The 26,757-nt window shown below is 43.0% G+C and overlaps 1 protein-coding gene across 5 annotated transcripts in view; it reads left to right on the top strand.

The window, feature by feature from the left end:
* The window catches only part of LOC134202185 (kinesin-like protein Klp98A), an 87,189-nt gene extending 62,684 nt beyond the window's left edge, over window positions 1-24,505 (top strand). For 4 of the 5 annotated variants that reach the window (XM_062677242.1, XM_062677248.1, XM_062677237.1 and 1 more), the window contains 7 exons: window positions 5,898-7,690; window positions 10,790-10,912; window positions 11,050-11,172; window positions 11,233-11,411; window positions 11,477-12,579; window positions 12,642-12,814; window positions 22,885-24,505. In XM_062677242.1, coding sequence (XP_062533226.1) covers window positions 5,898-7,690; window positions 10,790-10,912; window positions 11,050-11,172; window positions 11,233-11,411; window positions 11,477-12,579; window positions 12,642-12,814; window positions 22,885-23,130 — 3,740 coding nt within the window. In that variant the 3' untranslated portion in view covers window positions 23,131-24,505. The remainder of the gene's footprint in view (window positions 1-5,897; window positions 7,691-10,789; window positions 10,913-11,049; window positions 11,173-11,232; window positions 11,412-11,476; window positions 12,580-12,641; window positions 12,815-22,884) is intronic. The other variant, XM_062677262.1, reaches the window with a different exon arrangement.
* Window positions 24,506-26,757: the final 2,252 nt, after the last annotated feature.

The following is a 26,757-nucleotide window of genomic DNA, read 5'->3' as shown; positions in this document are numbered from 1 at the left end:
TATTGTGGCCAAATTTCATAAAATTTGGTCAACAAAAATCCCCCTGACAAGTGACAATAATAGAACAAAACCTGCCAAAGCCTTCATTTCCCCTACAACGAGTATTCCCATATACACAAAAGCCACCAAGCGGATAATATGATCTGCGAAAGTTTCTTTTTGACCTGTTGATTCCCATAATATCTAACCTAACGAGTATTCTGGTATACACTAGCGCTACTAAGTGGATGAGTTTCGGAATACAGTTAACGGAATTTGAGCATGGCAAAATCTGATTTCGTTTCGTTTTGGAAAATTACAAAAATTTCGCTAAAAAAACTAGCTTCTGTCGAAATTTATCGGAATTCCGCGGATTTTCGAAACAAATTTAAATTTAAGCCATATTTTATATTAAAAATTTTGGCTGCGTCGCTGAACAAAATCATGAACCTTTTTTAAATCTTTAGAGGATTGAAAATACTCCAGACGTCAATATTCGGCGAATCATCGAAATATACATATAGCCCTCAAGATTAAAATTTACATTTTGTGATATTATATGACTATTTGCACAATATGAGTGCGATATCGATCATGTTGCTAAGCGAACTTCGTTTACAATACATATTTAGTCGCTTACCAAGGTGACTTCACATGAATTACCTTTTTAACTAACCAACGATTTCTTTCCCGTAGCGTTCACGAAAATGCAGAGCACTCATCGGCCTCGTATGACAATGAGTGTCAAACAAATTTTCCTTTCCCAATGCCAAATTGACTGTAAGGACGTGACCGGCGTCGTTATTAGTTAGTTAGAATTAGAAACTCCGAATCAAGTCCAATGAGAATAATTTCTTTTTATCCCAAGAAAATTATTCAATTGGTAAGCTGTGTACATTTGCTGTAAGTTGATCAAGCTAAGCTATTCTTTGATTATTTGCACAATATGTAAGGAACATTGCAAATACGTGGGAATATTTAGATCTTCGCATGGAATTTGCAAAAAAAAATATCCAGAACGGGTTGAAGGATCATTAAAATTGCTGAAGGTTCTTTACTCATGATTATTTTCAGCTCATACTCTGCCGCTAACCACAAGTCGAGCACATCTATATATGGAGTCCAATATACAGATGTGCTCGACTTGCGGTTAGCGGCAGTACTGACCATAACAGTTGTTTCTTGCACTTGAAGTCGGCTGATGATGAAAATTTGGCATCAATTTTTGCATGTCTCATATGCATAAACACATATACAAGGACAAGGCATCGTTTCACTAATTCTCAACTCTCTCTTCACACACCTCGCTTCTAACCTCCTTTTTCCGCTACTCACTTCTCACTTCTAACTATTAGTTTCTCATCTCTCATTTCTCTACCTACTTCTCACTTCTCTCTTCGCACATTTCGCTTCTAACTTCCTTCTTCCACTACTCACTTCTCACTTTGCACTTCTCATTTCTAACTATTAATTTCTGATCTCTTATTTCTCACCTCACTTCTCATTTTTTTCTCACTAATCGCATTTCACTTCTAACTTTTCACATCTCACTTCTCCCTTCATACTTTTCACTTTTCATTACTCACTTCGCACTACGATTTTCTCACTTTGTATTTTTCACTTGCCACTACTTATTTCTCACTTTTTACTTCGCACTTCTCACTTCTCATTTCTCACTTCTAATTTTTCCCTTCTGACTTCTCATATCTCACTTTTCAAATCTCACTTTTCATTTCTCACTTCTAGCTTCTTATTTCTCTTGTGGGCTTCGTGGCCGTGCGGATTCGATGTCAATCGTCTAAACGCATGGGCTATGTAGTGTGGGTTCGATTCCCGCCCCGGTAAGAAGGATACTTTTCGTGATTGAAAAATTCTCCACCAGTCCACTGGGTGTTATGTGTCCTGTACGTTGTCTAGGTGTTAAGTGTTCAGTCTGTACGACCTCTGGTCGAAGACGGTGTTCCTGTTTTTTTTTATATACATGCGTGTAGTGTTTCTGACAACATCGATTAAGAGGTGAATCGAGGTGAAAATGCATTGGAAAATCACTTCGACTTAGAGAATATCGTGTAAGGGAGATATCGACTTACGGATGGAGCGCAGTATGCTAGATTCAATTGACTTTGAATTTCAACGAGCAAGGGAAAATATTGAGTTACAGAATATCGAGTTAGAGAGAGTTCACTCTAATATGATCTGCAACAGTTTTGTTTTGATCTCTTGGACAAATTTGTAGAAATCGGCAACTTTCTAAATCTTTCGGATTCCACAATATCTAATTCAATGAGTATTCCATAAACACTAGCGCCGCCAAACGGATGAGTTAAAAAAAATGACCTGCGTCAGTTTCGTTTTGACCTCCTGAATAAATTTGTGGAAGACTGCAACTTTCTAAATCTTGCGGTTTTCAAAATATGTTAATTATATCAGCATGAACATCGTGCTGGTGAGCATCAATCACGTAATTTGTATGAAAATCACAACTTGCTCCGACGTTTTGAGGTGCCGAAAGGTCCGATCGGAGGTCTTAGGCTTTGGTCCGATTCGTGAATTAAAATCAAATTAAACCTAAAAGTGACAGTTCGGAAATTATGAAATCCCCAGCTCATAAGAATGGCTGGTGCTACCCAGCAAGACCAACAAACCATCAATCAAAAATGATTCAATATCTGTCAAAAGTAATCTTGCTCTGCGAGCAGGGTTATTTGCAAATTTTTTAACTGTCATTTTTAAGTTTAATTTGATTTTGATTCTCGAATCGGACCAAAGCCTTAACGTCTCAGACAAATCTTGTGTGGGAAAATTGAATACCAAAATTGTTGAAATCGGTTCACAAACAGTTGAGATATAGCGCTTTGAAAATAGCGCTCCGAATTTTTTCGAGGCATGGTCGTTCGTGTAAGTAAAACCGTAGGAGTGTTAAGAAGTTTTACTCTAATCAATTAGAGGATTTTTCCTCTCCCGATATTACATATAGTAAGACAGCAAGACCATGCTGAGGGTGGCTGGGTTCGATTCCCGGTGCCGGTGTAGGCAATTTTCGAATTGGAAATTGTCTCGACTTCCCTGGGCATAAAAGTATCATCGTGTTAGCCTCAGGATGAATGAATGCAAAAATGGTATTGTCTATCCGGAACAAAGTTAGAACACTTTTTATACCGAAGTTGAATTTTTCTCCAGATACAGGCAAATTTCCCAACTTCGGAAGTAGTGCGCTGGATTCGCCTAAAAATGCGCTAAACAACGCATCAATTAGTTTGACAGATAAAACTTCGGAAGAAACTTCGGTTCGGAAGTCCCGACTTCCGAATTCTAAGTTGGTGCTACGCCGACAATAACTTGGCTTAGAAACCTCGCAGTTAATAACTGTGGAAGTGCTTAAGTGAACACTAAGCTGCGAGGCGGCTCTGTCCCAGTGTGGGGATGAAACGCCAATGAAGAAGAAGACTTTTTTCATTAACATTTATTTTTATTTGTTTGGAACACAAAGTGACAAACTTCTCATTAGCCTTCACGTTATTAGTGCATGGCCCCGTAAGTACCGTGCGCGTACCTTATTCTGCGCGGCTCCTAATTCTGCGCACTTTGACACTAAAACATTTTTTTAAATTTTCTTTAAGGTTATCATTAAATTTACTTACATGTCATCAAAAAGTTGGCAATTTATTGTTGTCATGTGCAGATAATAAAGCAATAATTTAGCGTTGATAACGGAAATATGAAGAAAAACAAAATCAGTAAAATCGAAAAATGTCGAAAAATGGCCTCCATTAGCAGCAGCGCTAAAACGCACTTAAACATTTTTTCTCGAATTTGAGCACAAAATAAAGATTTGGACTCATTTTTTCAAAGCGGAGTTCCAAATCAGATTATTTGTTGCTTCAATATGATGAAAATCGGCTTCCAGAGTGTAATATCTATCTTATAGAAAGCATTTTATGTTGCGCAGAATATGGCACAAAATTTACTTTCTGTTCCTAATTGTGCGCGTGGAATGGATAGGTACAAAAAGCCTGGCTTATCAACCCAAATTGAATGTAGCAAATGTTTTGGCAAGGAAACATATTTTAAAATGCTGGAATAAAACAAGAAGAGCAAAAAAATGCGAAGATAGATTATCCGGCAAGAGACAAGGGATATCTGCTACTTGGCCTTGCGCACCACAGCTCCACTGAGCGTATTTTTAAACTTCGAGTTTTCTAATCTAAATGTGTATATCACGTTACTAGCACGAATAATTTTCCCTGAAAAATCTACATCGAAGATTTCCTAAGTTGGCATTCTGACATTTGAGAAAATAGCACTTTGGGCAACATCCGCATTTATGTAGGACTGGTCTTATTATTCGCGATGGATTACATTTACACTGGATTCTGTTTTTACACGATTTACATTTTCTCAATTTTCCACTCATCCTAAATGTTTAACGCATATCAATTATCATGGGATTTTTCTTTGATTTATGCTGAATTTTTTGAAACATGTTGCGAAGATTTTGGAGGTAAATTGAAGTCACACGATCAAAAATACCAGCGAAAAAAAATCGTGTAAAAACAAAATCCTGTGTATTTCAATTCCATATAAATATCGGATTTGATCGGAATAAAAAATTGCCTTTTCGTCAATGTCGAACTTTAATAAACAAGGCAAAACAGTGACTTGACCATTGACATGAACACAATAACCGATCTGGAAAGTTGTCCAGCGGAAAATCATCGAAAGCAACTTGTGGTGATGGCGAGCAATCGGATAATGGACTTGAAAAATAGATAAGATCTTTGGGCACATACATCGTACACACATACACGCACACACAGGCATTATCTCAATTCATCACAGCTGGGTCGATTGGGTTTGGGCCCAATTCGCCAGGTCTTATATTTCGTTATAAGTTCGTTTTGGACGGACGTTTCTTCGTCTACTTGCGTACGAGAACGGTAAAACGTTGTAGTCAGATAGACTAGGAAATATACATGGTACTAAAAACGTGCAAAAGTAATGAAATATTTGTATAAATGTTCAAAACCATTTCATGAGACAAAAAATTACTCAAACTGACTGGTTATTATTATGCGCAGAATTAGGAACATTGTGCGCAGAATATGGAACATTTCAAAATACGTGCGCAGAATTAGGAACCATATGGCAATTCACAAATCGATTAATAATATATGTTCTTAGTCAATTTAATCAAAATTTTAAAGATTCATAGTCTTCCGTGAATTATAGCTGCACAACTACTACATAAAGGTATTAATAAATCATTATGGTTTCTCGATAACAACGATTTTGTTTCAAAATTTTCTTAAATGCGCAGAATATGGTACCTCCACGGTAGTTGTTATTTACACCGGTCATGCAATATACAAACATTTCATTACCTTAAAAGCCACACAATTATAAATGATTGATTGTCCATAGATCAGAAAATTACAGCTGCAGAGGTACAGAGATATGCATTGTGAAGCGCAGATTCAAGGCAATTAAGAATTAAAATAACATAATGTTGCCAACGCCCATTTCTATTTAAATGCAAAAAATACTGTTTTGCATTTATCGACATGATGGTATATCTGCTTGGTTGTTAGTTGTATTCCGGGTAAAACCTAATGCAATTAATTTATTTTTTTGCTTCAAAGCCAAGGCTAATGCTAGTCGGAGTGTCTAATTTTTCACATGCCATTGAATTGCATCTAGCTCGTTTTCGCATAACCAGAAAACAAAATTTGTTTAATGCTCCATTCCATTACACGATAGAATAGACGCCGAAATAACAATCCCCGTCGGTCTCACGTGCTTGCCAACCGCAAACAAAGCCTTGGAAGCTTTCAGATTTCCCCCATTTATGCATAACTTGACCCATTGGCATTGAATTTCTCACCAACGTTGTCTCCCTTCTCTTTACCTTCCCATTGCAGGTTATAATGCGTGCGTGTTCGCATACGGCCAAACCGGAAGCGGCAAAACGTTCACCATGATGGGCACAGCAGAAGCTCAAGGTCTTATTCCGCGAATTTGTCGGTCACTGTTCGGTCGGATGAAACTGGGCCAGGAGGAGGGCGTCGGCTACAAAACGCAATGTTCGTACCTGGAGATCTACAACGAAAGAGTCAAAGATCTGCTTGGACCCAGTGGAGCCGGGCATGGGCTGAGGGTGCGTGAGCATCGCACTTTGGGTCCGTACGTGGAGAATCTGTCACAGCATCCGGTGTCGGATTATGGTGAGATCCAGAACTGCATGGTGCAGGGAAATATCCAGCGAACCACGGCGAGCACCAATATGAATGACACGAGCAGTCGGAGTCATGCGATTTTCACAATTACCTTCGTCCAGGCCCGGTACCTGAATGACATGCCAAGTGAAACGGTCTCAAAGATACATCTTGTGGATTTGGCTGGAAGCGAACGAGCGAATGCAACCGGTGCCACCGGGCAGCGTTTGAAGGAAGGAGCACATATCAACAAATCTCTGGTAACACTTGGCAGTGTTATTTCGGCGCTAGCTGAACAGACCAACCCCACACACAACAAAAGAATTCTTTATATTCCGTATCGGGACTCGATTTTGACGTGGTTACTGAAAGACAGCCTTGGCGGAAATAGCAAAACCATTATGATAGCAGCTATTTCACCGGCAGATGTAAATTATAGTGAAACGTTGAGCACATTGAGATACGCTAATCGAGCGAAGAACATCATCAATAAGCCGACGGTCAACGAGGATCCGAACGTAAAACTGATCCGAGAGTTGCGCGAGGAGATCTTCAAGCTCAAAATGATGCTCTCGACGGACGGATCCGCATTAGAACCGTCGCTCAAAGTTTTGGAAGACTTGCACAAGAAAGAAGCCCAGGAGAAGGTTCTGACCGAGGAATGGACCGAAAAGTGGCGAGAAGCTCAATCTATTTTGCGGGAGCAAAAATCTCTCGGCTTGAGGAAATCCGGTGTCGGTGTTGTTCTGGATTCGGAGATGCCTCACCTTATTGGAATCCACGACGATATCAGCACCGGGGTCACTCTGTACAGCTTAAAGGAAGGCGAAACCACAATCGGAACAGCTGAAGCCCCCTACCCGCAAGACATCGTCCTCAACGGTATAGGCATCCATCCGGAGCACTGTCGAATTGTTCTCGACAACGGAAACGCAACAATATGCCCGAATCCATCTGCCACTTGTCTTCTTAACGCTAACATCATCGAGAACCCCACGGGTATCAGCCAAGGGGACATCCTCCTGCTCGGTCGAACCAACATGTTCCGGTTCAACAACCCAGCTGAGGCGGCCAAAATGCGTCAGGACAACAACCACGTGCAACGTTCCTCCCGTCTGGACCTGTCACGGCTTTCCCTGATAGCAGCATCTCGCGAGAATCTCTGCAGCAGTTTTCTGAGTGACGATGACAACGCCGCACTTACCTCGCCTCAAAATCCGCTTCGCTTCCGACAGTACACCCCTAGCCGGGAGGACACGGAACTCCAGGAAGAACATCGAAAAATATTGCAAACCATCGAAAACGCTCTCAAGCAGCTGAACTTGGAGCGGACGCGAATGCACGAACAGTTCAAAAGTAAGATCAAGCTCTGCCGGGAGGAGCTGGAGCGGTTGGAAAGTGCCAAGCGGGATAAGCTGATGATTCTGGACTGTCGGATAGATGAGCTGATGGCGCGCCGGGAGATGATACTGTGGGAAAAGAACAACGAGAAGACTCAGGTAGGTGGGTTGGGCTTTGGTAGGTTGGGTTCGGTAAGGATGGGATCATGCGTGCAGAAGATAGGAAGGTTTTCAATGTTTTTAAGTGACAAGGGTCTGATACTAACCAATGAAGGGGTTTTCGTTGCTAGTTGGTTAGTTGGATGTGGTTGTTAGGGAGAAGTATCTATGATTCTGAGAGAAGGACTCGTAGCTCCTGTGACAAGCTTTCCAAGCTTCCAGGAGAAGCTTTCTAAGCTTCAAGGAGACGCCTTCCAAGCTTCCGGGAGAAGTTTTCCAAGCTTCCGGAACAAGCTTTCAAAGCTTCCGGAAGCAAACTTTGCAAGCTTCCGGGAGAACCTTTCCAAGATTCAAGGAGAAGCTTTCCAAGCTTCCGGCAGAAGTTCTCCAAGCTTTCCAATCTTCCGAGAGAAACTTTCCAACGGGAGTAGTTTTCTAAGCTTCCGGAAGAAGCTTTCCTATTTTCCGGGATAAGCTTTCCTAGCTTCCGCGAGAAGCTTTCCAAGTTTCCGGGAGAAGCTTTTCAAGCTTCCGGGAGAAGCTTTCCAAGCTTCCAGGAAAAGCTTTCCAAGCTTCTGGGAGAAGCTTCCAGGAGAAGCTTTCCAGCTTCCAGGAGAAGCTTTCCAGCTTCCAGGAGAAGCTTTCCAGCTTCCAGGAGAAGCTTTCCAGCTTCCAGGAGAAGCTTTCCAGCTTCCAGGAGAAGCTTTCCAGCTTCCAGGAGAAGCTTTCCAGCTTCCAGGAGAAGCTTTCCAGCTTCCAGGAGAAGCTTTCCAACTTCCAGGAGAAGCTTTCCAGCTTCCAGGAGAAGCGTTCCAGCTTCCAGGAGAAGCTGCCCTGCTTCCAGGAGAAGCTTCCCAGCTTCCAGGAGAAGCCTCAAGCTTCCAGGAGAAGCTTTCCAGCTTCCAGGAGAAGCTTTCCAGCTTCCAGGAGAAGCTTTCCAGCTTCCAGGAGAAGCTTTCCAGCTTCCAGGAGAAGCTTTCCAGCTTCCAGGAGAAGCTTTCCAGCTTCCAGGAGAAGCTTTCCAAGCTTCTAGGAGAAGCTTTCCAAGCTTCTAGGAGAAGCTTTCCAAGCATCAAGGAGAATATTTCCAAGCTGCTAGGAGAAGCTTTCCAAGCTCCTAGGAGAAGCTTTCCAAGCTTCCAGGAGAAGCACCAAGCTTCCAGGAGAAGCTTTCAAACTTCCAGGAGAAGCTTCAAGCTTCCAGGAGAAGCTCAAGCTGGAGAAGCTTTCCAAGCTTCCAGAAGAAGCTTCCAAGCTTCCAGAAGAAGCTTCCAAGCTTCCAGGAGAAGCTTCCAAGCTTCCAGAAGAAGCTCAAGCTTCCAGAAGAAGCACCAAGCTTCCAGGAGAAGCTTTCAAGCTTCCAGGAGAAGCCTCAAGCTTCCAGGAGAAGCCCAAGCTTCCAGGAGAAGCTCCAAGCTTCCAGGAGAAGCCAAGCTTCCAGGAGAAGCAAGCTTCCAGGAGAAGCTCAGCTCCAGGAGAAGCTGAGCTTCCAGGAGAAGCTTCCAAGCTTCAGGAGAAGCTCAAGCTTCAAGGAGAAGCTCAAGCTTCAAGGAGAAGCTTTCCAAGCATCCAGGAGAAGATTTCCAAACTTCCAGGAGAAGCCTAAGCTTCCAGGAGAAGCTTTCAAGCTTCCAGGAGAAGCTCAAGCTTCCAGGAGAAGCTTCCAAGCTCCAGGAGAAGCTCAAGCTTCCAGGAGAAGCAAGCTTCCAGGAGAAGCTTTCCAGCTTCCAGGAGAAGCTTTCCAGCTTCCAGGAGAAGCTTTCCAGCTTCCAGGAGAAGCTTTCCAACTTCCAGGAGAAGCTTTCCAGCTTCCAGGAGAAGCTTTCCAGCTTCCAGGAGAAGCTTTCCAAGCTTCCAGGAGAAGCTTTCTAAGCTTCCAGGAGAAGCTTTCTAAGCTTTCAGGAGAAGCTTTCCAAGCTTCCAGGAGAAGCTTTCCAAGCTTCAAGGAGAAGCTTTCCAAGCTTCCAGGAGAAGCTTTCCAAGCTTCCAGGAGAAGCTTTCAAAGCTTCCAGGAGAAGCTTTCAAAGCTTCCAGGAGAAGCTTTCAAAGCTTCCAGGAGAAGCTTTCCAAGCTTCCAGGAGAAGCTTTCCAAGCTTCCAGGAGAAGCTTTCCAAGCTTCCAGGAGGAGATTTTCAAGCTTCCAGAAGAAGCTTTCCAAGTTCCCGGGAAAAGTTTTCCAAGCTGCCAGGAAAAGCTCTCCAAGCTTCCGGGAAAAAAATTCCAAGCTTACGGGAGAAGTTTTCGAATCTTCCAGGTAAAGGTTTCCAATTTTACAGGAGAAGCTTTTTAAACTTCCCGAAGAAGATTTCCAAGCTTCCGGGAAAAGCTTACCAAGCTTCCGAAAAAAGCTTACCAAACTTCCGGGAGAAGCTTTTGAGGGGAGCTTTCCAAGCTTTTCAAGTTTCAAGTTTGGGAATCTTTTCAGTTAAACTTCCAAGAGAACTGTCCAAGCTTCAAGAAGTAGTTGCACAAGCTTCTTAGAAAGCTTTAAAAAACCTAGAAGAAGTTTCAATTCTGCAAGCTTGATAGATTTAAAAAAATAGTTTGTCATATCTATGGGACCAACTTTTCAAAGTTTTGGAGTTGGTTTTTCCTCGAGTCTATTAGCTAATTGATCTCTTTCAAATAAACTGAAATAAGCCATTTGTGCTTCTGTGAAGTGAGTAAATTGTGAGTTCGCTCAGTGTAAACTTGTTACGTGTTGAAAATATTAGTTTGCACAATTTAAATTTATTTCGTTATTTTGATTTTTGATTCGTCGAGATAAAAATTTAGATTGGCTGCGATTTTCCTTATGAGCTTTGAAGCATACCATTTCAATGTATAAAGCTACTCCATCTTTTTCATTCTTAACCATAATGCTCGGTAGCTAGCAGTTAAGGCTCGACCTAATTGGATTACAATTAGCTTTCCCATGTTTACGTTCCTGACCGAGACAAGCAGTGAGCTTGTCCGTATCGATTCATTTATTTAATTGTGTTCTCTTCACTAAGTTCATTATCATTGTGTATTCGTATGCTCATTTCTATTCGTTTCTTTCGTTTCTTTTCCGTTATGATTTCAATTATCTGTGACTACCCTGGCGCGCCGTAAATGCAGGTGGACATTTTAGTTAGACAGCTATCGGCCCTACAAACGCAGCTAGACACCAAGAAGCGTGATTTCTACGAGTACGTCGCCAAAGAGCTCCAGGAGCTGCAAGATTGTGGCAAGCTGGACGAGGTAGTGCTTGATTTTAAGTTAGTCTTTAGTTTGACATTATTTGTAGATCTATTAGCTATAAGTTTCGATTTGAATTGGTAGAGTATTTAAACGCATTAGAGACGCTATATCATGTATTTTCTCGCTCCCGTAAACAGGCTAGTATAGAACTAATTCAGAAGGCACCTCAGACGGAAGACTACTCGGAAATTCTGTTACTGATTTCCAAGTCATTGGACAACTATTCCGCACAATACATCCGAGAATACATTCGGAGGAATGTAAGTTTGTTCAGGTCAAGGCATTTCGTTACTGATTTATCATCCAATGTTCCATTTCAGCGGGAAGAGCTGGACAAGTACGAACGGGAGCTGGGTGAGAAAGAATCTCAGTTGGAACAGAGTACGCGGAAGATCGCCGATCTGGACCAGAAGATAGATGAACTGGAACGGCAAAATCAGGAACTTTTGCAGCAGCGAACCCAGTTGGAGATGGAGGAAATGCAGAAAAAGAAACAGTCGTAAGTATATTTTATTATTGGATTAAATGCACCTACTTGATTTTGTTTCCCGTATTATTTTTTAGTATGACCCTGGATTTAACGCGATCTACAGATGCCAATACACGAACGGATTCCAACGCCAGTGACGGATCGGATGAACTGGCCCATCGAATGGTTGCAAGCACCGCAACAACTCACACTCTGGAAACTTGTGATACATTCCATACGGCCAATTCGGACTGCTCCTTCGTTTCGGCTCTGAACACTCCCGCGATGGAGGCGCTGAACCAATTGGTTCCAACGCCCAGTTCAACGGAGGAAACGGAATCCGGAGCGGACCACGAGTCGGACTACTACGAGGAAGCGGGGCACGTACAAGGCATGAGCGATAGTGGCGTTAGTTTCGAAACGAACAAAATCGGGGAAGGGGGTCAGCTGACCACAGGCGGGAAACTACTGTTCCAATCGGACGATCATTGTCTGCTGTTGACGACTTCGACGCCAAACTCGAAGTTCATCAACAAGACGCTGATTGTGAATGGAGGGGGCAGCATCGAGATCAGCGGTGCGGAAGTGGTGCGCGCAACCACGAGTGACGAATCGGATGAGAATTCTGATCATGGGAAGGGTGGAAATCGAAGCCGAAGCAATAAAAACAGTGTGCGGACGGAGATTTTTGACGTCCGGCATGGTGTTCATCCGCTGCGCGTCAGCAGTCGGAGTGGAGAGGAAGAGGAGGGTGATGACGAGGAAGATGAGAGGCATTCACATGCAAGCTCGCTGGATAACAGTTCGATAACATCGTCGACGGCAAACTTGATCCTTTGTGAGATGAATCTGCTCAGGGAGAGTATAGCTACAAAGAAGGCGGAGATTATGAAAATTTTGGAGACAAATGGCGACAAGTCACATTTGGACGGAAAGATCAACGAGCTGCAGGATCTTCAGAAGAGGATAGTGCAACTGGAGATCAAGGTTCAGGATGTAGAGAAGGGCTGCCAGTCGGACGAGGGCGGACTGGATTCGGTTCGCGAGCTTCCGGGAAGCTTTACCGATAGTGACGACAGCCGCATAAACTCGTGTATTTATCCGGACTATCTGAGGCATCGGGCTCAGAACGGTATTTACACGCCAAGTGTGACGCGATCGCTGCCATCGTTTGAAAGCGCGTCAGTCGATAGGATGCGTAAGTGCGAATGATATAACGGTTGAGATTGAAATGTAATTGTCTCTTGCTTTTGCATACAGGTTCTGAGCATTTAATCAATATTCCAACGTACATCATTCGAGGAGCTGGTAAGCAAACCCACTACGAGTATGAAGTTAAGTTGAATCTGCCAGACGACCGGTGGACGCTACTCAGGAGGTACAGCAGGTTTCGAGAATTACATCTCAAGATGAAGAAAGTGTACGGTGAGAAGGTAAGTCGTAACATATAATGCAATATATTTATGGATGTTACGGTAAGAATTAATTTTGAATTTTGTTACTAAAATACTATCAGATGATGTTATGAATAACAATCAGACAATCCAAATGATAAATATTAGTCGCTAAAACTGAAAATGTTTAGCGGAATAACAGATATACTTTTCGTTATTACTGTTTTGGCCAAAGTGAATAACTAAATAATGACTTCGGATTTTCTACATCACTCTCAGGGACTAGCTCCATGAGCTTAAGAAATAGATATACCTTGATATAGTCATCGTACTTGGTTATTACCCGAGCAAAGTCGGTTAACAAAATGAGAGCAAATTGATATTAGGCTCTGCTGTTGTTTTCCCCAAAAGTCGTTGTTCTACAAAATTCTTGAGTTTATGACAAATGATTGTTAATTTACTTTATTATTATTCCCCTTTTTTCCCTGGAAACTTAAGTAATATAATCGCTCATGTGCAATTTACCGTCAAATTCTTAAAAATCAGAAGCTGAACATTTCTCGCTTAACTTTTCAAAAGGACCTAAGTAACATTTTTTTCATGAATTAATTTGAGTACTGCAATCGAAAGCTTTCATGTTTTTCTGTTAATTGCGCTATTCAAATTAATTCATGAAAAAAATGTTACTTAGGTCCTTTTGAAAAGTTAAGCGAGATTTGTCATAAATTTGCACGTTGAGATTTCTTCAAGCAAGTTGTTCGAACAAAACATAAATTAAATCATATGATATTTGATGCTTACAACAAACGACTTCCAAATTTTGTTAAATTCATCATAGGGTTAGGCGGGGCAAGATGGGTCACGGGGTAAGATGGGTCAGGGCCGTTTTTGAGCATCGTGTACATTTTAATGCGAAGATTATGACTTTGTAGGAGAAATAATTTGGTTCTACTTTATTATCACTCGATTTGATGATAAAATTTTATTTTTGTAGAGTATGGCAAGGTAAAATATTTTTCAGCATTGTTTCTTATGCGAAACACACTTTCTATAAAACGTGTAATCTCGTCGAGCAATGTAAAATTTAAACATTTTTAGTAACATAGTGAACGTATTATAAGTAATGTAGGTGATGTTATACTAACTGCGTTGAAATAAATAAATTTGATCGAAAATTAGACATTCTAACATGAACTTACAAATGGGGCAAGATGGGTCAGCACATACTGAAGGGCATAGTTCGTATTCAAAACATATTTTCCATTGCTGATTTAATCATTTTAAGGTTACTTTTGACATAATAATGTTAATTTGTTTATTGAAAATGTCAATTTTTTGTCTTTAAGAAAGCAATACTTAGACGGCTTGTTTTCATAAGAATTTGCAGACATTTTTAAATGTAGAGCCATTTCTTCATCCAAGGCTTAAAAATATTTTTTTATTCAATATAATCATTGGCAATAAAGCTATCTATCTGTGTGTAATTCAATATTGGGAATAAAAACAATATTAATTGCAGTATTTAAAGGTGACCCATCTTGCCCCGCTGTTTGACCCATCTTACCCCGCCATTTTTTGATTGACAGAAAAATAGACTTCTACTTTAATGACTCGAAATGGAATAAAAAGTGGAGTTTTTGTTATTTCATACCCCTGGCTTACAGATTATGAGCTATTTTTATAGATCCATGTTGAAAAGTTGAATTAAAATGTTTCTGTTTTGAGATATTTAGGGTTCGCCTTAGGCGACCCATCTTGCCCCATCATACCCTATATCTGCATGCTTTCAACACTGAGTGCATTGTAGTAACAAGTGAAATCGAAGCTTCTTTGTTTGAACAACTTGTTTGAAGAAATCGCAGCGTGCAAATTTATGACAAATGTTCAGCTTCTGATTTTTAAGAATTTAACGGTAAATCGCACATTGGCAATTATATTACTTTTTTTTGAATTTGTCGATTTATGATTATAAAACTATTTACAAATAGGTAATTGTTTAAACTCCGACATCAAGAATGAAATTCAGTTCATCACTTTCGTTTCAGTAGTCGATAAGCGTCGATTACTCTTGGACAAGCAAAGAATTTGTGTTGTATTGTTTCTATGTTCCCCACACAGTTCGTACACTGTTCTCCGTCCGTTCGTTGCATCCTGAAGAGCAGTCGACGATGTGGCAGTTTCTGATTTTTGAGGTGAACCGGTCAAGGGCCGAAAACCTCATTAATAAAGACAATAAAAAAAAAGTTTCTGATTTACCCACATGTTGAGAATACTTCTATGGGAAGGCAGAAGATCAGGGATTGAAATGTTTTTCCAAATTCGGAACCAGTTGTAGTTTGGATTATCAGTTTCTACTTTTGGCGTCCCGAGCAAAGCTTGAGAGCAAATCGATAACTAATTTTGCTGTTGTGAAATCGCCTAATTTTGATAACTCAGGTTGATCGTTTTAACGGTTAAAAGATCAAAATCTACAGCAGAAAAATCTTACTGTGAGATCAAATCGAAAACTATTCCTGCTATCGATGAGAGCAAATCGAAAACTAATTTTGATATTATATCATATTTGAAAACAAATTATGATTTCGATTTGATATCAATATCAAAATATGTTTTCTATATGCTCTCATTATGTTTTCAGACTTTGCTCGGGGTGTCTGTCATACGCTCGATGAAAAAACGATGCAGATGGCTGGCGCAGGGGTTTTGACGGATTTGGAAGGGTATAATAGGGTAATTATTTATGAGAGCTTTTAGGCAAGGAAGATCAGAGAGAGAATTTGGGTTGAGTGGATTTGCGGCATTTACACAGGATTTATAATAAGGCATGATATCCAGTTCACGCATGTGCCTGTTAAGCAGCAAGGAGGTGCTTTTAATCTTTGGAAGCTGCAATCCGACACCGCCGTTTTCCTTGCTGCGTGCAAGTTGATGCATTGGTACCTTTGCAGGTACTCCGCGGAAGAGGTATCGTCTCATAGTAGCCGTCACTTTCGCCACATGTGCTGCAGTTGGAGCCAATTGGGCGGAAATGTACCACATCCTGGATCATATGAAGGTGTTCAGAAGCGTAACTTTCTGATGAAGCGACAGATTTCGCTGAGAATGGAGCCATACTTGCCGAGTGAAGTTTGTGACAAGCGTATCCCAGTTTAGTTTCACCATTTCAACGACTGAGTTGGTAAAAACAACACCAAGAATTTTGATTTTATTCTCTGTTCTTAGGCACGTAACGGTCGGGGGATTATTTATCAAGCCTACGTTGATTGCTGTCGTTTTTAATTCATTGAGGCGTGCTTCTGCTATTTTTCCAAAACGCCTGAATAAATCTCTCATTGAGTTTAACTGCACCACACTGCTTACTATTGCACTGATATCGTCGGCGTATGCGACAATTAAATCGCCATCACACACACGTTCCAGCTGTTTTAGAAGGGGATGCAGGTATAAAACAAACAGGTGCATCGAGAGCGGATCCCCTTGACGGACCGATCGCTGTATCGGAAAAGGAGCAGATAAAAATCCATTTATAAGCAGACGAGATGAGGACGAGTTTGCTATACGAGATAGTAGGTTTACCATCCCTGCATCGAAACCAAGAGCACGCATTGTGTTAAACAGAAAGTTATGGTCTACCCGATCGAAAGCATGATCTAGATCAAAGCCGATCAGCTTGGCTGTTCTACCGTTTGCTTTCAGCTGAGCAATTATATCTTTTAAAGTGAGAGTCGCTTGAAAAATGTTATTCCCGGCATTAGAGCACTTCTGTGAGCCGGTTAGAATGTTGTGGGTACGAAATACATTTTCAAGCCGTCTCTTCAGTATTCTTGATAGAATTTTATAATCAAAATTTACCAAGCTGATCGGCCTGTATGATCGAGCTGTATCTCCTGCATCGCGTTTTTTGACCAACACGATTACTCCGTCGACGAATTGTGTTGGGAAGTTAGAATTGAGAGCCTCATTCATAATTAAGTTCTTCTTCTTCTTATTGGCATTACATCCCCTCACTGGGACAGAGCCGCCTCGCAGCTTAGTGTTCATTAAGCACTTCCACAGTTATTAACTGCGAGGTTTCTTAGCCAGGTTACCATTTCTGCATTCGTATATCATGAGGCTAACACGATGATACTTTTATGCCCAAGGAAGTCGATACAATTTCCAATCCGAAAATTGCCTAGACCGGCACCGGGAATCGAACCCAGCCACCCTCAGCATGGTCTTGCTTTGTAGCCGCGCGTCTTACCGCACGGCTAAGGAGGGCCCCAATAATTAAGTTTAGCTCCCGGTGAATCACATCGAACGATCGTAGATAAAATTCTTTTGGCAGTCCGTCGGGTCCAGGCGATTTTTTGGAAGAGCTCGTTCGGATTGCTAATAGAATATCGGTTGTTGAGATTTCGCTCATGCAGGCTGCGTTTGTATCATCCTCGGCGGGAATTATTCTCTCGCATCGAAAAGTATTTTCTTCTTCTTCTGCTTCTGCTAAATCCTCTCGTGCGTAGAGATCGGAGAAATACTGCACCATATGATTTCGGATAGCACCAGGATCATTGATTTCCTCGTCTTGTTCGTTCGTTCGTAGCTGCTCGATTATGGTCTTTCTTCTTGTGCGTTCTCCTAGCTGGTACGTGGAAAGTGGCTCACCAGCAATCAGAGTTTCATTGATCCGGACAAACATCTCGGAGAATCGACGCTGATGAGAAAGCATTTCTGCTTTCACACGGTTTATGGTGGCAAGCATGGCACGGTTGTGATGATAGCCATCATACGCGAGACGTAGTTGTACGTAGAGACGTTGTTGCTCATGGTGGAAAGCATCGAAAGCAAGTTTCGATTTCCACCGAAAAAAAGATTTGATCTTATGCTTGGCGAATGATATCCACCAATCCATCCATGAACGATAATCGCGTCTCTGTCGGGTCCAATATTGCCAATTTATTTGAAGCTCTTCGATGTTTTCGGGGGTCAAGAGATGTGGACGTAGGGACCAAAAGCCACGGCCTGGTGCTCTGTCGGGAATGGGAAGACATACTCTAACAGTTACAGCTTTGTGGTCCGTGAAGCAGCAGACATGAACAGCTGTTTCTCTCAGATGTTCCCGAAGGCTAGTGCTGACGTACATTCGATCAAGCCTGGATGAAGAGTTATGAGTTATATATGTGTAACCCGTCTCGCGCGATCGGAGGCATTGCCACACATCGGTTAGCCGAAGCTGTTGAACAGTGGATTAAAGTGCTGGACTGGAATTCGCACCCGTCGCATCGCACTGCCGAATAACACAATTAAAATCGCCTCCGAGGATGACGTTGTCGGTACGATGCCGTAGATAGTAGGCAACGGTGCTGTTATAGAATCGCTCTCTTTCAGCTCGGAGAGCAGATCCCGATGGGGCATACACATTACACAGGGTTGAGTTTTGTACTCCCAAGGCAAGAAGTCTTCCATCCAGGCTTTTTTCGACGTGTGTGAACTTTATATGTTCCTTGAGAGCGATTGCCGTCCCTCTTCTTGCATGATCGATATTACACACCACGTTATAACCGGGGAGGGAAAGCTGATTGTTTTCTACCTCTTGCAAGAATATTATGTCTAATTCAGTCGTTCGTATGAAGTTTCGTAGAGCGTTGATCTTGGTAGTGTTGGTTATTGTGTTGATGTAGATAGTTCCGATGTTTACGCTGATGTGCTCTATTGTTGTTGTACGTCGTCCCCGGCAGCTCGTGCGTGTTCGGAAATGGCTTCGTCGCTGTGTCGCATTTTCTTCCCAGGTGGTGATCGTCTGCTACGTAAACGCCGGCTGCTAGAGTCAATTGATGCTTGCGAGTTGACCGTTTCGTTGCCGTCTATCTTTTTAGATGGCTGCGCTTCTGTTGGCCGGCTGCGGTGGATAATAGGTGCAGCAGGGGGAGCCATTGGTTTTGCAGGCTGGATTACTGCGGAATGAGATTCGTTCGGCTTGACATGTGGTGACCGAAACGAGTTGGGCTGTGTTTGTGTCTCCTGTACTTGCGGTAAAGAGTTTGTTTTGGCCGGTTTCTTTGGCAGCGCCGGCTGTTTAGCGACGTTAGCGTATGATTGGTCTGCTACGAGCTTCTGCACCAACAGTTTTTTGTTTTGAACACACGGAATGCCGACGTGTACGTATTCTTTACAATGTAAACACGTCTGCCGGTGCCCCTTGAAGCCGACCGATGTGTCTTCCCACGAATCGTTACGAGAGAGGGGATATTCTTTTTCACGATCATCCGAGCGATACGAACCCCGGTTTTGATTCCGCTGAATCGGGAACGTTCATCCCACAGCAGGTCGCGAATGTTGAGAACCTCGCCGTACTCGGAGAGGAATTCAGCTATCTGTTCTTTCGAGACATCATTGGAAAGGTCGAACGCTCACTTCCACTGCTCCATCCTCCATCAGTATACGTAGCTTGTAAGCCTTTCGGTCGTAGATGTATTCGTGTTTGTTGTCATGCTGTTGCACGATTGCCTCTGCAAGTTCGAGGCTAGTGACCTCTACGAAGGTACAGCCAAGCCGCCTGCTTGGCTGTAGGAGAAGAACATTCTCGCGCGTGAGCCCCAATTCTTCCCCGATGAATTTATGAATTTCATCATGGGAGAGTAATTTTGGGAATTGCGAATAGTCGACGTGAAACATCGCGCGGACAATGCGACGCGGCGAATGCGACACTTGCAGCGACGGTGAATTAAACCAACAAAAAACGTACTGAATAGTCTGTGAACGACTCCCGAGATTCGCTTGTTCGAAAACATCGACCGCTTGGCTCGGTAGTTGAGCGCTAACTGATATTACTCAAATTTCCAGGGAAAAAAGGGAAACTATAATATAATAAATTAACAATCATTTGTCATACACTCAAGAATTTTGTAGAACAACGACTTTTGGGGGATACAGTATTTTTATGCACTTACAAGCTTGAAAATCACTTTAACATGGACAAAACGTGAACGGAACGAATCGCAATGTTCACAAGACTTGTAGAGCACACCAAAAGCTTCCGTATAGAGGTTGTTGCGATAGTTTTCGACGTTTATATCTCTTGTAAGATTTTTTCCAAAATTGAAAATAGCCCAAAAACACTAAATCGACTTAAGCCACCTCGAAATTTTATCCGTATTAGCTGAAAATTTGACAGGAGACTTATTTTAGTATAAGAATTGTGATGCTGGGTTGACCGGTTGAATTTTTGATACTTTTTGAAAACATGAAGAGGTCTAATATAGAAGACAAAGGATTGTTCAAAAGATTGTTCTAATACATTTTCTTGCAGCTTTTTTCGTTGAAATTACTTTTTTTTTAAGTTGATGATTATAAGAATTTCTTATCAAGCGTTTAATATAGTTGTTTTTTAATTTAATTGAATGCCATAAGTTGAAGTTCATCCATGTACAGACATTTTCTTTATTTCTAACAGTTTTTGTGACATTTTAGAGTATTTATCATATAGATATTTAAAGAGTGGACGTTGTTTGGACTAAGCAAGTATTTGCATCCTGAACAGTTGCATAAGAAGGCAAAAACCTATTCAATTCAAAGTTTAAACTTTCGTGATCAACATTTTTTGTAGCGAGTTTATCGTTTTGTATCCGTTCTGCACGGTCTCTGATTTTGCACTTCGTAGATAACCGGGCTGAAATGGTCTAAAGAGATCAATGAAGTACAGCAAAATAGATGTTTATGAAGTTGGGTAGTTGGACCCAATCGAGATGAGTACTTTAGAATCAAAGACTGAGCAGAATGGTGGTAAGGACCGACGTGTTGGATGTGATCATTTTTTCCTGGATAATCGCTAACTACAGCAAAGACCTGAAACTTGCTGTGCAGGCTATTTGCGCTCTGGTAGTGGTGGACCCTGCTAGAAGCCAGTAAGGAGGCGGAGCGCGAAATTCGCATACTTGCTCAGGAAAGGAAGCTGGCGGTAAGACAGGCGGAGAAAGCCAAAGAGGAGGCCGAATCGAGGATTTGTCTCTTTTTTTCGAAGAAAAACGGCTGGCGGAGAGCCAGACCGCGGAACTTCGTAGACGCATGGCCGTGTCAGGAGCGACCCCAAAGCTCAGTAAGGTCACGCAGGAGGTGGACCTGAAGGTAGCAAACGAGAAGTCAGTAGCCCCGAAGAAATGGGAGAGGGTCGAGCGGAATGCTGGAACGAAGAAGGATAGACCAGTGCCTCCACCAATGAGGACCCTTGAAGCTCGCCGGGGGGAAGACTTGGGTCGTGAGCCCCAAAAAAGGCGAGAAGCAGTCGGCAGCAGGCAGCAAGGAGCCTTTGCTAAGAAGGGTACAGCCCAGGGGGTGCGCTTCCAACGACAGTGGCAAGCACAAAGACAGAGGTGAGCCGATTATCGTCAAGACTGACGATAAAAGCTATGCCGACATCTTGGAGGCCATGAGAGGCAATGAAAAGCTCTCTGGCCTAGGAGGGGATGTCACCTGCATCCGAACGACGCGGAAAGGCGATGATTCTCGTCTTGAAGTGGAATGCTGAGTACAAAAAGTTGACGGAGGAGGTCCTGGGTGATGGGGTTCAAGTAAGAGCCCTACGTAGTAGTACGAAGTAACCGAGGCCGCAGACCTGGCAGACGCACTAAGAGATCAGTGCAATGTCGAGATCCAAGAATCCGCGGTTCGGCTACGCAAAAGCTATGCGAGAATCCAGGTTGCCTCATTCCAAGTACCTCTGGCCGAGGCCAAACTGGCAAAACTGAAAGTGGGTTGGTCGGTATGCTCGCGGAGCATAAGCCAACCACTTCAGGTCTGCTTCAGGTCTCTTGGCAACGGTCATAAATCTTATCATTGTAAAGGCCCTGATCGCAGCAAGCTATGCCGTAGGTGTGGAGCTGAAGGCCACTAAGCTCGCCCCTGTCAAGCCGCACCAAGGTATCTGATCTGTCCCCCGGGTAGGCACCTTACCGGTGTTCAGGCCTGTCCGGCTTCTAGAAGGGTCCAAACATGCAGGTAACACAGCTAATCTTAAACCACTGCGAGGCAGTTCAACTGCTGCTACAACAGTCGGTTACTGTTGTAGCCTTGCTGTCCGACCCATACCTCATCCGTGCTGGAAACGGCAGCTGTACTGCGAACAAGTCCAAGATGATGGCCATCTGGACTTGCGGGCGATACCCCATCCAGGAGATAATATCATCTGACGATGAGGGTTTCGTCATAGCAAAGGTAAAAGATTTTTACTTTTGTAGCTGCTACTGTCTTCCCCGGTGGAGTATAGTGCAGTTTACTAAGGTAGTCGATATTCTCGCAGTAAAACTAACTGGTTTAAAACCATTAGTTGGAGCAGGTGACTTCAATGCGTGGGCAGGGATCATATCCTAGAGGTCATATCCTGCTTGAGTCTCTAGCGGTATTGAACGTAGTCCTGCTGAACGAAGGTCAAGTGCCAACGTTTAGAGGACCGACCGGTGATTCATGTATCGATGTGACATTCTGCAGCGCGGGATGGACGGTGGCGCCGGAATGGAAGGTTCATGTGGGGCATACATCCAGTGACCATCAGGAAATTCGTTTCATGGTCCGGTATACCCCCGTCACAACCACAAGGCGGGTCGATACAGCTGCTCTAGGATGGCGTACCTCTCAGTTCAACCCGGAACTCTTGAAGGAAACACAACGGGATTGAGTGGCGACGAGTTAATCGATGAAGTAACTCGTGCATGCGATGTGACAATTCTCCCGGAAATCGGCAACCAGCGTCAGATACGATCGTAAAACCTGTCCTAGAGAAGCTGGGTGTTCCTGACAGCGAGTAGAGCTCTGAACTACGAGATTAAATGTAGTAAGAGGGCCTGCTTCGAACAGCTGTGCAGAATGGCGAACGACAATCTATGGGGAGACGCATACAGGATGATGATTTCTAGGACCAACAGCACGCCTCCTGAGAAATCCCCGGAGATGTTAGCCAGAGTTAGCGTGAGTTATGTCCTCATATCCTGTATCCAAAATTTACCATTCGGACACAACTGTTGTCGACTATAAAAGTGTCACGTTTTCTTAGTAGTTCGTTTTTATACATTACTTATTATTGATATTGATGCTTCGATGCTTGTATAACGTGTGGATCCGATTTCTTTCCTCCATAGGTAACCAACATACCATTTCCCAGGCGGGAGCTGTTCGCGTCGAACACGGAATCGGTGGCAAAAGCCCGTCGGCGCCAGTTGGAGACCTATTTGCGGCGGTTGTTGGTCGTATGCTCGAAGATCCCACATAGCCCCATCTACGAAGGTGAGGGACGACCCGGCCTAACCAAGGCCACGCTGATCGAGCTGCATGCGGGCTTCTTCAAAAAAGGCCTATTCGAGACGGGCAAACATGGAACCGGTTAGAACTGGCGGTTGTTGGTTCGAGAAGGGCGTTTGACTTCCCATTATTGTTTGCTTAGACTTTATTTTCTTTTGAGAATTGATTATGGGAAGCAAACAAAGAATTGTAAGGCTGATTTTTGTAGATAGACGAGTGATTCGTCAAGATATAGGTTTATAAGAAGCTGTTACTCTCCCAAGAAGTTTGTTTCCAGATTTTATTTATTATGAATGACAAAAGCAGTTTTGTTGGGTTTTAGAAGTAGTTTAAGAATAAGACAGAGTAATGGTAAAGGACACTGAACTAGAAGCAACAGCAGAAATACCGACAATAAACCTTACGATTTGAGGAAAAGGCAGGATCCTTGTGCACTACAACAATGGAAATTGAATTCCCAAAGTACAATCTCTTGTTCAATTCTCAATTGGATTTTGTATTGACAGAGATTGCCATCCCGTTGAATTCAGTGAAATTATGGACTCTTTTGTAACGAAATTTGAAAAAATGGCTTAATCCAGTTTTGATCAGAATTCAAAACCGTGAATCCAAGTCTAAGCGATCAATTAGAAAAAGAAATATATATTTATGACCCGTAATTAAATTTTTTCATATACCTTCTACATACGTTTGAGTATTGACTAGTTGTTAGTTATCATCGTCATGATGCTTTGCTCTTATCACAATTGCCTTGACCCCTATCAATTAGACAGACATATTTGAATGATTTTGCCTGATTCATCGATATATCCATACTTAGAACTTAGCTGTGATTTTCCATTTGACTTCTGTGTCTTGTGATGGTCCTAAAATCTTGTTTAAGTAAAATGAATGACAACCGCAGAAGAGCAGATTGCCAGAGATTGAAAAGCTCATGAAAAAGACCTGAAATTGTAGTAAAATATAATAGTTTCGGATTAAGTTTTTGAAAATGAATTGTAACACATAACGTATTAAAAAAATATTTTCAAACATCATTTTTAATCGAGAAAAAAATAAATAAAAATGATAACCAGAGCTTGTTCGCAGTTAAGCTTAGTCATCAAAAAATGTAAGATCTAGGTCGTACGTACATGTTAATAAGCGTTGATATTTGCATGTGACATCATCAAATACCTGCAATCTGGATACTTATTTAACGAAATTGACAGGAAATCAACCATTATAATAAGGAGAAACAAATTGTCGTCTTGTATAGCATCCCTTCAGAAGTTAGTTAGAAAACATGAAAACAAAGTAGTAGGAAATACATACGTGGCAATATAGAAAATTTGATGTTGAAATCAAATAATAGAAGTGGGTAATAAACAGATATGAAAAAACTGAGCGTTTCCGATGTCGATTCTTGGTTTACACATTCATTATATAAATTTGGTTTTTCAAATACAAATAAAAAATGAACATGTTTCGTTTGGCTTCTGACATGAAATGACTGTCCCTATTTTATTATTAGTTTGCGCACTCATCCTAGTTGGTTTCATACGTACCTACCTAAATTGATTTTTTTTGTTGACTTTACTAAGGAGACTTTCAGCCCGAGGCTGGCTCGTCTCCGCCTAAATTGATTATTTTTCTCCTACACATTCCAGTTCGTAACAGCAGTGTTTTTTCTCGTTCTTTCGCCGTTAACGTTTTCGCTTCGTCGCGTTGGCGTTATGTTGGCGTTGGCGTTGGTGTGCATGTTCCGGCTTTACAGCGAGCGAGTCAAGGTGATGCCTGCTAATTAAGATTACCACAAATCTATCGTGGAGTTCCTAGAGGTCCACAAGTATGAGTTTTACACTCATGACATCCCCGGCACGAAGCCACTCAAGGCTTTGCTGCGAGGGCTCTATGACATGAAGAAGGAAGAGTTTATCGAGTTCATCGAGCTAAAAAGCAGTAGACTCAAAGCCAGAAAGTACCGAGATCAGCTTTACCTGATCCATCTGGAGCATGGCTCCATCTCCGTTAAAGCCCTGAAGCTGATCGGAGTAATAAATTACACCGGCTGGGGGCGATACCGGCCCGTGCACCGTGACGCGATGCAGTGCATTAAATGCTTCAACCTCGGGCACGGCACCCGAAATTGCCACATGGCCGCGCGCTGGAACAAGTGTGGCGAACTACACCAGACGGATGAGTGCAACAAGATGGAGGCGAAAAACATCGGGCCACTACGAAAGGCTGTCCGAAATGCGCGGAGTTCCTGGAAATCCGAAGGAAACCATCAACCAAGGCCCATCCGAAGAGGAACCGTGTTCCAATGATCGACGAGGTGAACCTTCTTTCCATCCCGGAACTCCGTCGAGCGGTACCGTCGAGCGGTGCAGCCGCATAAGCGACTGGCCACAGCAGTTCCATTGATTCTTCGTCCTCCAGCGAAAGACCCCCGCTCCCTCCTCCTGGATTCCATCGGCAGCCGGAGCAGCTGATGCCAATCTTCTCACAGCTCGCCACTCGGCTGCGCGCTTGCAAAACCCGATTCGATCAGGTCTTCACTCTTGGCATGTTCATCACTGAAAATGACTGCTAGGGTGGGCCATGTCAACTGGAACCCTTGCTCGCTTTAGAGCAAAACATTTGAGCTGAAGGATTTCCTTCGCGCCTAAAACCGGAAGTGAACATCAATATCCCGGACTTTCGCATCATGCAACTCGACCGGCCGACCAGGGGAGGTGGTCCATTGCACTTCGCTACAACATCAACTGTCGTCTGCTTCCAAGCTGTGTCATCGAGGCCATCGGTGTCGAAATCACCACTTTTGTCGGCACAATCGCGCTCATCGCGGCGTACTGCCCAACCCAAGCCAAAGTCGGCGATTGGCTCATCGGCCGCCCCTCGGAGGGACTTCGTCAAGCTAACGCGGAGATAATTAAGGTCAGTATATCATTGCAGGAGACCTGAATTCCAAACTTCAAGCCTGGGGCAACAGTCGAGGCAATCGTAACGGCACTATCTGGAACGACGATATGGAGGAAGGCCGCTACATGATTCTGAGCCCGCATTCCCCCACTCGGCTGAGTCAGTCCAAATTACGGTAGATCTGTACATAATCAACATGAACGACCACATCTCCCAGCCGGTCATGTACCACCAGCTTAGCTTGGATTACTATCCCGTGGTGGCGGAAGCGGGTTCCTCGGATAATCGGCATCAGCTGTCTCGGCGAAACTATCATCGAGTCGACTGGGGCCGGTTCCAAAGGTGCGTGGACGACGGCATGCGCGTCCGGGACGCCGGAAAGTATCGACCGCCAGCTGTGCGCCATCAAAGATGCAATCTTGGTGGCCAGAGAGCAGCATCTTCCAACGGCTCAGTACCAGCGTACTGGGCTGCCTGTCATTAAGACATGTTGCAATCGTTTGACAAAAATCATCCAGGCCAGAATGGTGGGTCTCAGAAATAGTGATTTCTCCAATAAGATCAGCGCTCTCCCAGACTGTGTTAAGCCGTTCTGGAATTCGACCAAAATTCTAAAATTTAATCCTCGGCCCATTCTAACTTTGATCCTATTAGACAAGAATGGCTCCAAGGATCGTTTGATAACTCCTACATAGAAGGTCGCCGAAATAGGTCGTCACTTCGTCAGCTTGCACGATCTTGGACATCGTCAGTTCACACGAAGCAGCTGTTTACCAGCATGCTAGCAACATCCATCTTATTCCCAACGA

This window comes from Armigeres subalbatus, chromosome 1, assembly GCF_024139115.2.
Source record: "Armigeres subalbatus isolate Guangzhou_Male chromosome 1, GZ_Asu_2, whole genome shotgun sequence".
NCBI lineage: Eukaryota > Metazoa > Arthropoda > Insecta > Diptera > Culicidae > Armigeres > Armigeres subalbatus.
Note: the sequence above shows the minus strand (reverse complement) of the source record. Positions and strands in the feature narration are given on the sequence as shown.